Source organism: Electrophorus electricus, chromosome 17 (genome assembly GCF_013358815.1).
Source record: "Electrophorus electricus isolate fEleEle1 chromosome 17, fEleEle1.pri, whole genome shotgun sequence".
NCBI lineage: Eukaryota > Metazoa > Chordata > Actinopteri > Gymnotiformes > Gymnotidae > Electrophorus > Electrophorus electricus.
In genome coordinates, this window is record NC_049551.1 from 13497644 (window position 1) to 13509802 (window position 12159).

The 12159-nt window shown below is 40.4% G+C and overlaps 2 protein-coding genes across 2 annotated transcripts; both read right to left on the bottom strand.

The window, feature by feature from the left end:
* Nucleotides 1–997: 997 nt before the first annotated feature.
* On the bottom strand, nt 998–3457 carry LOC113590522 (protocadherin alpha-2-like). Its single transcript, XM_027030687.2, has one exon. The coding sequence runs from the start codon at nt 3401–3403 to the stop codon at nt 998–1000; it is 2406 nt and encodes an 801-aa protein (XP_026886488.2). The 5' UTR covers nt 3404–3457.
* A 4746-nt stretch (nt 3458–8203) lies between these two features.
* Nucleotides 8204–10675, bottom strand: LOC113590514 (protocadherin alpha-4-like). Its single transcript, XM_027030676.2, has 2 exons — nt 8960–10675; nt 8204–8274 (listed from the first exon to the last, which is right to left on the bottom strand). The coding sequence occupies exons 1-2, from the start codon at nt 10577–10579 to the stop codon at nt 8263–8265; spliced, it is 1632 nt and encodes a 543-aa protein (XP_026886477.2). The 5' UTR covers nt 10580–10675; the 3' UTR covers nt 8204–8262.
* Between the last annotated feature and the right edge of the window lie 1484 nt (nt 10676–12159).

Consider the following 12159-nt stretch of genomic DNA (forward strand, 5'->3'; position numbering starts at 1 on the left):
TACCTCAAACTTGCGGTCTGCAGCGACGTTGTGTGCTGCAACAGAGAACTGACTGACCTTTCTGGTTTTTCCAGTGCCAACTTTGATCATGACGAAAAACACTGACAGTTACTTGCTCACATGAAGAATTTTCGAGAAAAAACGTTTGTACAAAAGCAGAAACATATCTCTCTTTCACAGTTTCAGACAGAAGTGAGGAAAAGTACATTTCAGGTATATTCAGAAAAACAGTTATGCAGCAGCATCTTGGACAGGTCCAGAAGAATTTCCCAAACCTAGCACCAAAGTTGGTTTTAAGACCATTTAAGAGAGACCAAATCCAAACCTTGACCATTCGACTCTAAGTAAAGACGAAAACCATAATATGGGTTAGATGACCGAGTCCAAGTGAAGACCGAGACCCCAAAAGTAATTACATTAATTGGCAGACATAATAAAACGTATTCCTGTTTTACGATCACTTCAGGAAGAAATGTCGAGTCCACCCTAAGACCTAACCTTAAACTGTAAATTCATATGTCGAATAAAAATGAAAAAAACATAACAATGAACATGTGACCTCGAGACCAGTCTCTACGCGATAGGGCTCTAATTTAAAAAAGCGTTATTGAACATTATTTTTATTAAAATATTTGTTTCAGCTCAGCAAAATTTCGTTTACATTTTCTGGTCCTGTGCCTTGCCTGTCGCTGTCCCTGGTGCTGAACGGCGTCTCCTCACAACACTCAGGTGAACAAACCGGGAATTAGGCCTAAATTTGAAATCTAACAATATTTACTTTATTGCTGACGCCCACAAGTTGTGACAAAAGATATTCCTGCTTCAGTTCTGCTTTGAAGGGACAAGAAAAAATGGAAAACGGCTTGGAATGCAACAGTTTAGAAGTGGGAAATAACACTTTAGCAAGCCACCTAATCTGAAGGCATGGATATGAAGTCTGTGGTATTTTGTGCAAAGTTAATCACGATATTTAACTTGTATAAAATCCTTATTCATGTTAAGGTACAACAAACGTGGTTCTTACCTTCCCAGTACTAGGAAGAGTTTGTGTCCGAGTAAAAGTGTCTCCTTCGTTAATACTGATCAGTTCTGTGTCTGCAGGCGGAAACGGCGATGGGAAAACCACTACGTCACTCTTCAGTGTGTCTGAGCTAAAACACACGTCATACTGCTGAGTGGATTTAGAGTAAGACCAGCTCCCGTCAGGGTGTGTAGTGACCACTGGAGCGCTGTACCCGCTGAAACTGCCATCAGTCCTGTAGCATTTAGCTGCTATTAAACCAATGAGGCTCAGCAAAAATATCACTGATACTGAGACAATTGCGATGAGCAGATACAGATTCAGATCAGTAAAACCTTCCTCCCTAATTGGAACGTGCCTTATGGATGTTTGCAGTTCATCAATATTTTCAAGAACCAAAATTTCAACAGATACAGTCGCTGATAGTGGTGATTCTCCATTATCCGAGACAGTGATAACAAGCGGATGAGTCTTTAAGTCATTGTCACTCATTCGTCTTTTAGTCCTTATTTCTCCAGTGCTGGTTCCAATGCGGAAGAGATTAGTTCCCTTAGGTTCAGTTATATGGTAAGACAGCAATGCGTTATAACCAGAATCGGCATCTACAGCTCTGATTTTAGCCACAAAGTAACCCACTTCAGCAGAGTAGGGAATGTTCTCAGTGTTAACAGATCCGGGTTCAGAATATGGTGGTAGAATAACTGGACTGTTATCATTCTCATCCAGGATAAACACATTAACAGTCGAGTTACTTTTGAGAGGTGGAACACCAGAGTCAGTGGCCTGAATTTGAAACTGGAATGATTTGACCTCCTCATAATTAAATGACTGTTTACTGTATATTTCACCACTTGCGGGGTTAATGTTAACCATAGAAGTTAGTGAACTTTCCATACCATTCCCGGGAATCAAAGAATATATGATTTGAGAATTTTCATTGATATCTGGGTCTTCCGCAGTCGCTGTTGCTATGATGTCCCCAGCCGGACTGTTTTCCTTCACATAAAAATCCATAATGGTGTTTGAAAAACGTGGAGCATTGTCATTCACATCAACAATATGAATAGTAAGACCCATGTTGCTGGACAGCGCCGGCATGCCTTTGTCGGTAGCCGTTATAGTGATGTTATACTGGGACACTCTCTCTCTGTCCAGAGGTCCATCCACCACTAATGAGTAATAGTTTTTGTAAGACGGCTGAAGTATAAACGGACTAGATTCTGTAACCCGAGCACTGATCTCTCCGTTTTTACCTATATCGTTATCCGCAATTGCTATTAACCCAACTGCAGTACCGGAATTCGAGTTTTCTCTCACTGTGCCTGTCAGAGACGTAATAGATATGACTGGAGCGTTGTCATTTACGTCGAGCACTTCGATTAAAACTTTGCAATGAGATGACCGAGGGGAAGCGCCCTTATCCTGGGCCTGGGCGTGAAGCTCAAACGCTGCGCTGTCCTCTCTATCCAACTGTCCTTTCACCGTGATTTCACCAGTGACTGGATCTACGAGAAAAATGTCGGATGCCTTTTCTTTCCCATGACTTATCAAAGAGTAAACGATCTCTCCATTCACTCCCGCGTCCATGTCACTAGCGTTCAATTTAATAACCGGTGTTCCAATTGCCGTGTTTTCTGGGACACTAACTTTGTACATTTCTTTACTGAATGACGGCGTATTGTCATTTACATCAATTACATCGATAATCACATCAAGCGTCCCATACCTGGGAAGCTTTCCTCCGTCAACAGCAGTGAGCACAAGTTTAATCACTGGCTGCTTCTCTCTGTCCAAGGCTTTCTGCAAAACTAATTGTGGTGAGATACTCTGCTCTCCCCCGCTCTGGATGTTAAGCGAAAAATGTTCGTTTGGGCTAAGCTTGTAGCTTTTAACTGAGTTAATGCCTATGTCTGCATCACTTGCCCGGGGTAAAGGATATCTGTCACCGGGAAATGCGTGTTCGGTAATGTTTATATCATATGTTTTATAAGGGAATAACGGGGCGTTGTCATTTACATCTAGTATATTGACACTGAGACTGAAAAGTCTTAATGGATTTTGCGCAATTGCCTCAAGATGTAAAAAACACGTTTGGCTTCCGAAACAAAGATCCTCTCGATCGATTCTCTCATTTACAAATAACTCACCAGTCTTTAGGTTTACATCAAAATACTTCTTGTTTGATCCGGACACTATCTGAAACATACGTGACTCCATTTCTCGAACATTGAAGTTAAGATCCTTCGCCATATTTCCAACCACGGTTCCCTTGTGCACTTCCTCTGTCACGGAATACACAGTCTGACCGGACGAAAAATGGTACAAAGACAAAGGCAGGAGAATCTGAACGAAGAGATATGATCTACAAAATAAGGCAGCCATGTCCTCCTTTATGAAATACAATAAATAAATTGTATTGCAACAATAACCACCAAACTGAAATCCGCATCCGAAAGAGCGTTTATCTTATGCTCGATAGAACGAGGGTGCCCGTCTGGCCTCCGCCTTTCGCTATGCACAAAGAGTGGTACAGTCTGAGTGGACATGCTTTCCATCGTAATCATGGTCAACAGCGACCTCCTGTGCACCGTAAAACCAACATTCGTACGTTAAAGCTGCTCAGTTGCGTTTGACCAACAAGATTTTTCAAATCCTTTAGCCAGTCTTAAGCATTTCCAACCATTATTTTTATCTAAAAGAAAATTAAACACGTCTAATAAACTAAGATAACTGGTTAATCGTGAACGATTTGAAAAAGAATACAGAAAATTATTTCCTATGTTATTAAAGCAGAAGCAGAAGTAGCAAATCATATTATGGATAATAACTAAGCAAAATAAACCATCTTTAACTTAAAAAACAATGAAACTAGCTGTATCTGTACATAATTAAATATTTCTTTCATAGTTAATTAAAAACAAAGCACTTCAAATGTCACATGCAGTGTTATAAGACTTCAATGTACAATAAGCATATAAGTAGGTCCAAACTTTCACACTTTTGCGAACTTTAAAAATAAACAAGGTTGAAGTTTAACTATATAATGACATTGACTCATGCGAGAGGATTTTTTAGTTCAGCCTAGAGATGTGAATTGTACCAATAAATCCATAACCACCATGGGTGGGGGGGGGGGGGGGGTGTACATCCACTTTTATTGATCCACTTTGTTGCTTGTTAACATATATAAGTCAAATACAATGTTCAATTTAATGTGTCAAATATATCCTGGAAAGAAAATCATTTTAATGAAAACTGTTCCTGAAGGAAGGGGTTTCAGACTTGCTTGTATAATCTGGTTTTCCTCACTCAATGCAGCCAAGAATCACCTGCTAGGACATCAAGTGGCCAACTGACCAATCCCAGTGGTTTTCATGCCATCTACTGGCAGGTGCTAAGCAGCTGTCGGCTTCAAATAAAAATCTTACCGGGTTCAAATAAAAATGCACTCAAGTCTTAAATGCTACCTGCTAGCTCATTACTTGTAGCATTGAGGCACGCAGGCAACATGGTGGCATGGTGGTTAGCATGTTTGCCTCTCAGCAATAGGATCTATTGCTATAGGGTTTAATATGAAGAAAAAATTGCATAATCAACCTTAACTTGTCTTCTCATTAGACTGACTATCAAGCACATAACCCAGCGAGTTGGACTGATTCTTTCGTCACAGGAGTTCCATAAAAATGCTCAGCATGTGCTTTACAAGTAGACAGTTCCATCTTGTGGATAAGGAACACTCAAAGGAGGATCCTTTCAATCTTCAACTACATTAGCCATAATATAGAGGAATCTTTCAATTTTATGCTGTGCATTAACTTATTTAACCACATTTGAGTTTATATAACATTTCAATTAATAGAAAACAGCATCGGGTTATTTTCTGAAAGTGATAAAAATAAGTGAATAATGTAGCAGACTGTAAATGTCGCTGTCCACCACCCGGTGCTGAACAACATAAGCAAATGATAAATTACTATTGGACCGGTGAACCAAGTGTAAATTCACAGATTAAATACCAATCATTGCAGACAGCATAAAAACTTAATAACCAAAAAGACTGGCAACTCTAACTTGTCTGACTCTAAAAACAATAATTTATTTGCTTATTAATAAAGTTGTTGTTAAAAATAGTAGAGACAATAATTAAAGTGCTTACCTTCCCAGTACTAGGAAGCGTTTGTGTGCGAGTAAAAGTGTCTCCTTCATTAATGCTGATCAGTTCTGCGTCTGCAGGCGGAAACGGCGACGGGAAAACCACTACGTCACTCTTCAGTGTGTCTGAGCTAAAACACACGTCATACTGCTGAGTGGATTTAGAGTAAGACCAGCTCCCGTCAGGGTGTGCAGTGACCACTGGAGCGCTGTACCCACTGAAACTGCCATCAGTCCTGTAGCATTTAGCGGCTATTAAACCGATGAGGCTCAGCAAAAATATCACTGATACGGAGACAATAGCGATAAGAAGATACAGATTCAGATCAGAAAAACTGTCTTCTTTAATCGGCACTTGTCTTAGTGAAGGTCTCACATCGTCCATACTTTCCACAACTACGACATCAATAGTCACTGTTGCTGATAGTGAAGGTTCTCCATGATCAGAGACCAAAACACACAGCTGATGAGTTTTTAAGTCATTGTCACTCATTCGTCGTTTAGTTCTTATTTCTCCATTGCTGTTTCCTATTCGGAAGAGATTAGTTCCCTTTGGTTCAGTTAAATAATAAGATAACAAAGCATTATAACCAGAATCAGCGTCTACAGCTCTGATTTTGGCCACAAAGTAACCCGCTTCAGCAGAGTAGGGAATGTTCTCAGTGTTAACTGATCCAGGTTCAGAATAAGGCGGTAAAAATGCAGGCCTGTTGTCATTCTCATCCAGGATAAACATGTTTATAGTTACAATGCTACTTAGAGGTGGAAGACCAGCGTCAATAGCTTGAACTTGAAACTGGAAGTTTTTAATTTCCTCGTAATTGAAAGACTGCATGCTATAAATTTCACCAGTGACAGAATTGATATTCACTGCTGATGATGCAGACATGATAGAGTTGGTAAGTAAAGAATAAGTCACTTGAGCGTTTTCCATAATGTCGATGTCGCGTGCTGAGACTACCGTTATTACAGCGCCAGCTGGGCTGTTCTCTTTTACATGAACATTAATAGAAGGTTCTGGAAAGCGAGGTACATTGTCATTCACATCGGAAATATGGACAGTGAGAACAGTGGTACTAGAGAGTGGCGGGATACCCTCATCGGCAGCTGTTATTGAGACGTTGTACAGGGCGGTTACTTCTCTGTCCAGCATGCCACTCAAAACAAGTGAGTAATACTTCCCCTGGGTAGTCTCTAACTCAAAGGGGGAATTCTGAGATGTGAAACAATGCACCCTTCCATTTTTACCCCCGTCCTTGTCTTGCACGGTTATTAATGCAATTACTGTTCCTTTCTTGGCATCCTCTCTGACGCTGTCCAGGAGAGAGGAAAGCTTAATATCTGGTGCGTTGTCATTGACATCCACTACCTCCACGAGGACTTTACAGTGAGATGCGAGTGGAGTAGCGCCTCCATCTCGGGCCTCAACACGAATCTCGTACGCACTTGTGGTCTCATAATCTAAGGTCCCTATGATCGAGATTTCTCCGGTGCTTGAGTCAATGGAAAATTTCTCCGATATTCCCTTTTGACTTTGCTTAAAGGAATATGTAATCTCACCGTTAGCGTCCTCGTCGAGATCGGTGGCATTTAACTTTAAAGCGGTCGCACCAAGAACAACATTCTCTGGAACTAAAACTTTATACATAGACTTGGAAAAAACAGGAGCATTATCATTAGCATCTAAAACAATCACAATTATTTCTGTTGTGCCGGATCGTGAAGGTCTGCCCCCGTCAACAGCAGTCAACACAAGCCGGATCATAGATTGCTTCTCTCGGTCAAGATTCTTCAGCAGTACTAGTTCGGTAGATAAACGCTGAGTGGTATCTGTGTGTACTTCCAAGCTGAAAAAAACATTTTGGGACAGCTTGTATGAACTGATCGAATTACTTCCTATATCCGGGTCGTCAGCGCCCAGTAAAGGAAATTTAGATCCTGTGAACGCAGTCTCTGCTATACGGACAGTTTGTGATTTTCCGGGAAAGACAGGAGAGTGGTCGTTAATATCAAGAATTTGTATTTCAACGCTATGCATCTCTAAGGGTTTGTTGACAATCGCTTCTAGAATCTCCGTGCAAGTCTGACTATTTGGACAAAGCAGCTCTCTGTCTATTGATTCTAACACGAACAGGGCCCCGGTTTTTAGATCAACGTCGAAATGTTTTTTCGACGATCCTGACACAATATGAAGCACGCGCGACCCCAGATCAGCCACATTAAGACCCAAGTCTTTGGCTAAATTTCCAACAACTGTTCCTGGACTCACCTCCTCGTAAACAGAATACATAACATGTCCCGACATGACGTGCTGACAACAGAGCGACATCCAGCACAGAAATACAATCCAAAACCGTCCCGTCATCTTGAACACGTTTATTTTTACCCAACGACGCAGTCCAAAACTGGGCGTATATTCCACAAAATCAATTAAGGAATAACTAGGCAAACATTTAATATGAAGAAAAAATTGCATAATCCACATTAACTTGTCTTCTCATTAGACTGACCATCAAGCACATAACCCAGCGAGTTGGATTGATTCTTTCGTCATAGGTTCCGTAAAAATGCTCAGCACGCGCTTTACAAGTAGACAGTGCCATCTTGCGGATAAGGAACACTCAAAGGAAGATCCTTTCAATCTACAACTACATTAGCCATAATATAGAGGAATCTTTCAAGTTTATGCTGTGCATTAACTTATTTAGTCACATTTTAGTTTATATAACATTTCAATTAATAGAAAACAGCATCGAGTTATTTTCTGAAAGTGATAAAATTAACTAAATAATGTAGCAGACTGTAAATGTCGCTGTCCACCACCCGGTGCTGAACAACGTAAGCAAATGATAAATTACTATTGGACCGGTGAACCAAGTGTAAATTCACAGATTAAATACCAATCATTGCAGACAGCATAAAAACTTAATAATCAAAATATTGGTTGTCTGACTCTAAAAACAAGAATTTATTTGCTTATTAATAAATTTGTTGTTAAAATTTATTAGAGACAATAATTAAAGCGCTTACCTTCCCAGTACTAGGAAGAGTTTGTGTCCGAGTAAAAGTGTCTCCTTCATTAATGCTGATCAGTTCTGCGTCTGCAGGCGGAAACGGCGACGGGAAAACCACTACGTCACTCTTCAGTGTGTCTGAGCTAAAACACACGTTATACTGCTGAGTGGATTTAGAGTAAGACCAGCTCCCGTCAGGGTGTGTAGTGACCACTGGAGCGCTGTACCCTCTGAAACTGCCATCAGTCCTGTAGCATTTAGCTGCTATTAAACCGATGAGGCTCAGCAAAAATATCACTGATACGGAGACAATAGCGATAAGAAGATACAGATTCAGATCAGAAAAACTGTCTTCTTTAATCGGCACTTGTCTTAGTGAAGGTCTCACATCGTCCATACTTTCCACAACTACGACATCAACAGTCACTGTTGCTGATAGTGAAGGTTCTCCATGATCAGAGACCAAAACACACAGCTGATGAGATTTTAAGTCATTGTCGCTCATTCGTCGTTTAGTTCTTATTTCTCCATTGCTGTTTCCTATTCGGAAGAGATTAGTTCCCTTTGGTTCAGTTAAATAATAAGATAACAAAGCATTATAACCAGAATCAGCGTCTACAGCTCTGATTTTGGCCACAAAGTAACCCGCTTCAGCAGAGTAGGGAGTGTTCTCAGTGTTAACTGATCCAGGTTCAGAATAAGGCGGTAAAAACACAGGCCTGTTGTCATTCTCATCCAGGATAAACATGTTTATAGTTACATTGCTACTTACAGGTGGAACACCGGAGTCTGTGGCCTGAACCTGAAAGTGCCAGTGTTGAATTTCTTCATAGTTGAAAGACTGCATGCTGTAAATTTCACCTGTGACAGAGTTGATGCTGACAGCAGCGGACATGGGTACATTCGAATTTTCCGATAACGAGAAAGTTATTTGCGCATTGTCACCAACGTCGTTGTCTTGTGCTGTGACAACCGTCAATAATGCACCTGCCGGGCTGTTTTCCTTTACATAAACATTAATAAAAGACTCTGCGAAAAGAGGTGCGTTATCATTCACGTCAGAAATATGAACAGTTACGACGGCGGTGCTGGACAGAGGCGGCATACCTTCATCTGTGGCAATTACTGAGACATTGTACAACTCATTCGTTTCTCTGTCGAGCGCCGCTCCTAACACAAGTGAATAATATTTGCCTTGGGTGGACTCCAGCACAAAGGGGGAGTTCTTTGTTAAAGAACAATGCACCTTTCCGTTCTTACCCTCATCTTTGTCCTGAACCGCGATAAACGCAATTACCGTGCCTTTCTTCGCGCTCTCGCTTACGATGTCCAAAAGCGAGGAAACTTTAATGTCTGGTGCATTGTCATTAATGTCAAGCACCTCCACTAGAACTTTACAGTGCGACGCCAGTGGACTTTGCCCTCTATCCCGGGCCTCCACACGGATTTCGTACGCTTTAGCCTCCTCGTAATCCAAAATCCCCGCAACGGCAATTTCTCCAGTGCTGCTGTTAATGGCGAATTTGTCCGAAATCCCTTTTTGACCTTGTTTAAACGTGTAAGTAATCTCACCGTTAACGCCCTCATCAGGATCAGTTGCATTGAGCTTTAATATAACTGTACCGATAGCTACGTTTTCCAGGACCTGTGCTTTGTATACTGGCTTGGAAAACACAGGCGCATTATCATTCGCATCTAAAACGGTGACAATAATAATTGTTGTACCTGAGCGTAGAGGTTTCCCACCGTCAAGAGCAGTAAGGACAAGATGAATTTCGGGCTGTTTTTCTCTGTCTAAAGCCTTTTGCAACACGAGCTCAGGAGAAGGCCCAGTCTCAGCCTCGGCATTTACCTCCAAGTTAAAAAATGCGTTGGATGACAGCTTGTAAGTGGCTACGGAATTGTTTCCTACATCTTCATCTTCCGCGCTAAGCAGAGGAAACTTTGCCCCTGGAAACGTGAGTTCAGATATCCTGATATTTTGTGATTTTCCTGGAAACGTAGGTGTATTATCGTTGATATCCAGTATCTTTACATCTACGCTGTATACGTTCAAAGGGTTGTTGACTATGGCTTCTAAGGTCTGAGTGCATTCGTAGCTGTTTGGACACAGCTCCTCTCTGTCTATCGCTTCTTCTACAAAAAGAACACCGGTTTTCATGTTCACATCAAAATGTTTCTTCGATGATCCTGAAACAATCCTTAGCATGCGAGATTCAAGCTCATCCAATTTTAAATTCAATTCTTTGGCAAGATTTCCGACAATTGTTCCCGGGCTCACCTCTTCAGATACAGAGTAAACGATCTGACGGGAAATTACAGCCGTTGCACAAAAGGAGAACAAGTACAGAATCACAATCCAGAAACATATCACCTCATTCACCCAAGCCATAGTCCATACTTTTTAAGTTATAGCCAATGTACCGTTTTGAGGGTTATTTTCACAATTACGTTTCTTCTTAAAAGAAGTAGACACTATCTCCACCTAACTGAGCTGATCTGCGTTACATTTACTTGAAATAGGAGGAGCGCAAACGAAAATGCTTTTTTTTCCTGATTTATTAGTAGATAGTGCCATCGTGTGGCTCCATCAATGTAATATTTAATGTATTTTTATTCATTTTTAATATGCAATCGAATTAAAAATCCTTATCAGTGACCAAATAACCTGCAAAAAACCTAAGTAAAATGGACAGCTCCAGGGGCATTGATTTTTAAAACATAAAAATTTAAGTCCAAACCTAACCAAAAACCAATCCATAATATTAACTGGTGTAACTAAATGTTTCTTTATTTCATTTTAAAAAGAAGAAAACTTTTATAAAAGGCAATTTTCAGGGCCAGCAAAACCGCTGACAGGGTAAAGTTATTTATTTATTTATTTTTTCTAAGTTGCTCTGGACAAGCGTGCCTGCTAAATGCGGTAAATGTAAAAGTAAAAGAGAAATGTTGCTTTCTTTTTAGATGTTACTTTGTTTTTTTCTTACATTGATATTACCAAGTATTTAAACCTTATTTAAACCTTCTCAAATTCAAATTCAAATTCAAACATAGACATGTTATTATTAGTTATATTTAGATATAGGCCTATTTAATTATCCATTTTCTTTTTAATAATGTTAACTTACAAAAACCACGACTGAGAACTCAGTGTGCAGGTACATGCTTTAAAAGATGAAACTTTTTATTATTCAGTCTTCATTCATTTCTGTATTACTCTGTATATCTCTTGCCACTATATAGACATAACACAGACAAGGCACGGGAAAACCGACTGTGGGTGCTGTACTAGGAGACTTAGCAGAGTTTATAAACTCAGTTTAAGTTCAGTACCTCAGTTGGGTGGACATCAATCAATTACCTCGGCACCCCCCTCCTTCCTAGTGTACAGAATCAGAGTGCTGGATTTGGGATGAAACTCTCTGTGCATTGTGAGGAGTTTCCTTGTTTTGATATCAGTATCTTCTATCTCTTCCATCAGCCATCTTATTATACCAGCAGGTATTGGATCATTGGTAGAGCGTAATTGTTGATCTTCTTCTTCTTCCCATACTGCTGACTTCTAAAGGACTTGCCTTAATCTTTGTAGGTATTTGGCTATAGTAGCTTTCCTTGTGGCCTTTTCATGATTCTCATTTGCCTGTGGGACCCTAAACAGTGGGGACAGGGCAACTCCTTGATAAATCCTGCACAAGATGGTGACTTGTGCTATCGGCTCGATGTTGGCCTCTAGAGTTGTCTTCCACAGACCCATTAAGTTCTTGATGAAGGCTCTTAGAGTCTTGTTGATGTTATACAACTTTGAATATTCCAGGAAGATGTCCGAAAGTAATTAAGTGCTTAATGAATACCTTAGAATGAAGAGGAGGCGCAGGAACCATTATGGGAAGATAAATCCCTGCACGGTACATCCCACCAACAAATAGTGGAAGTGGCTGATATAGACAAATTCTACCAATAGCTGGAAAGGGC

What these genes read in the sequence shown, in the direction of transcription:
- LOC113590522 (XM_027030687.2), bottom strand. Translation starts at nt 3,403, where the DNA reads ATGGCTGCCTTATTTTGTAGATCATATCTCTTCGTTCAGATTCTCCTG.
- LOC113590514 (XM_027030676.2), bottom strand. Translation starts at nt 10,579, where the DNA reads ATGGCTTGGGTGAATGAGGTGATATGTTTCTGGATTGTGATTCTGTAC.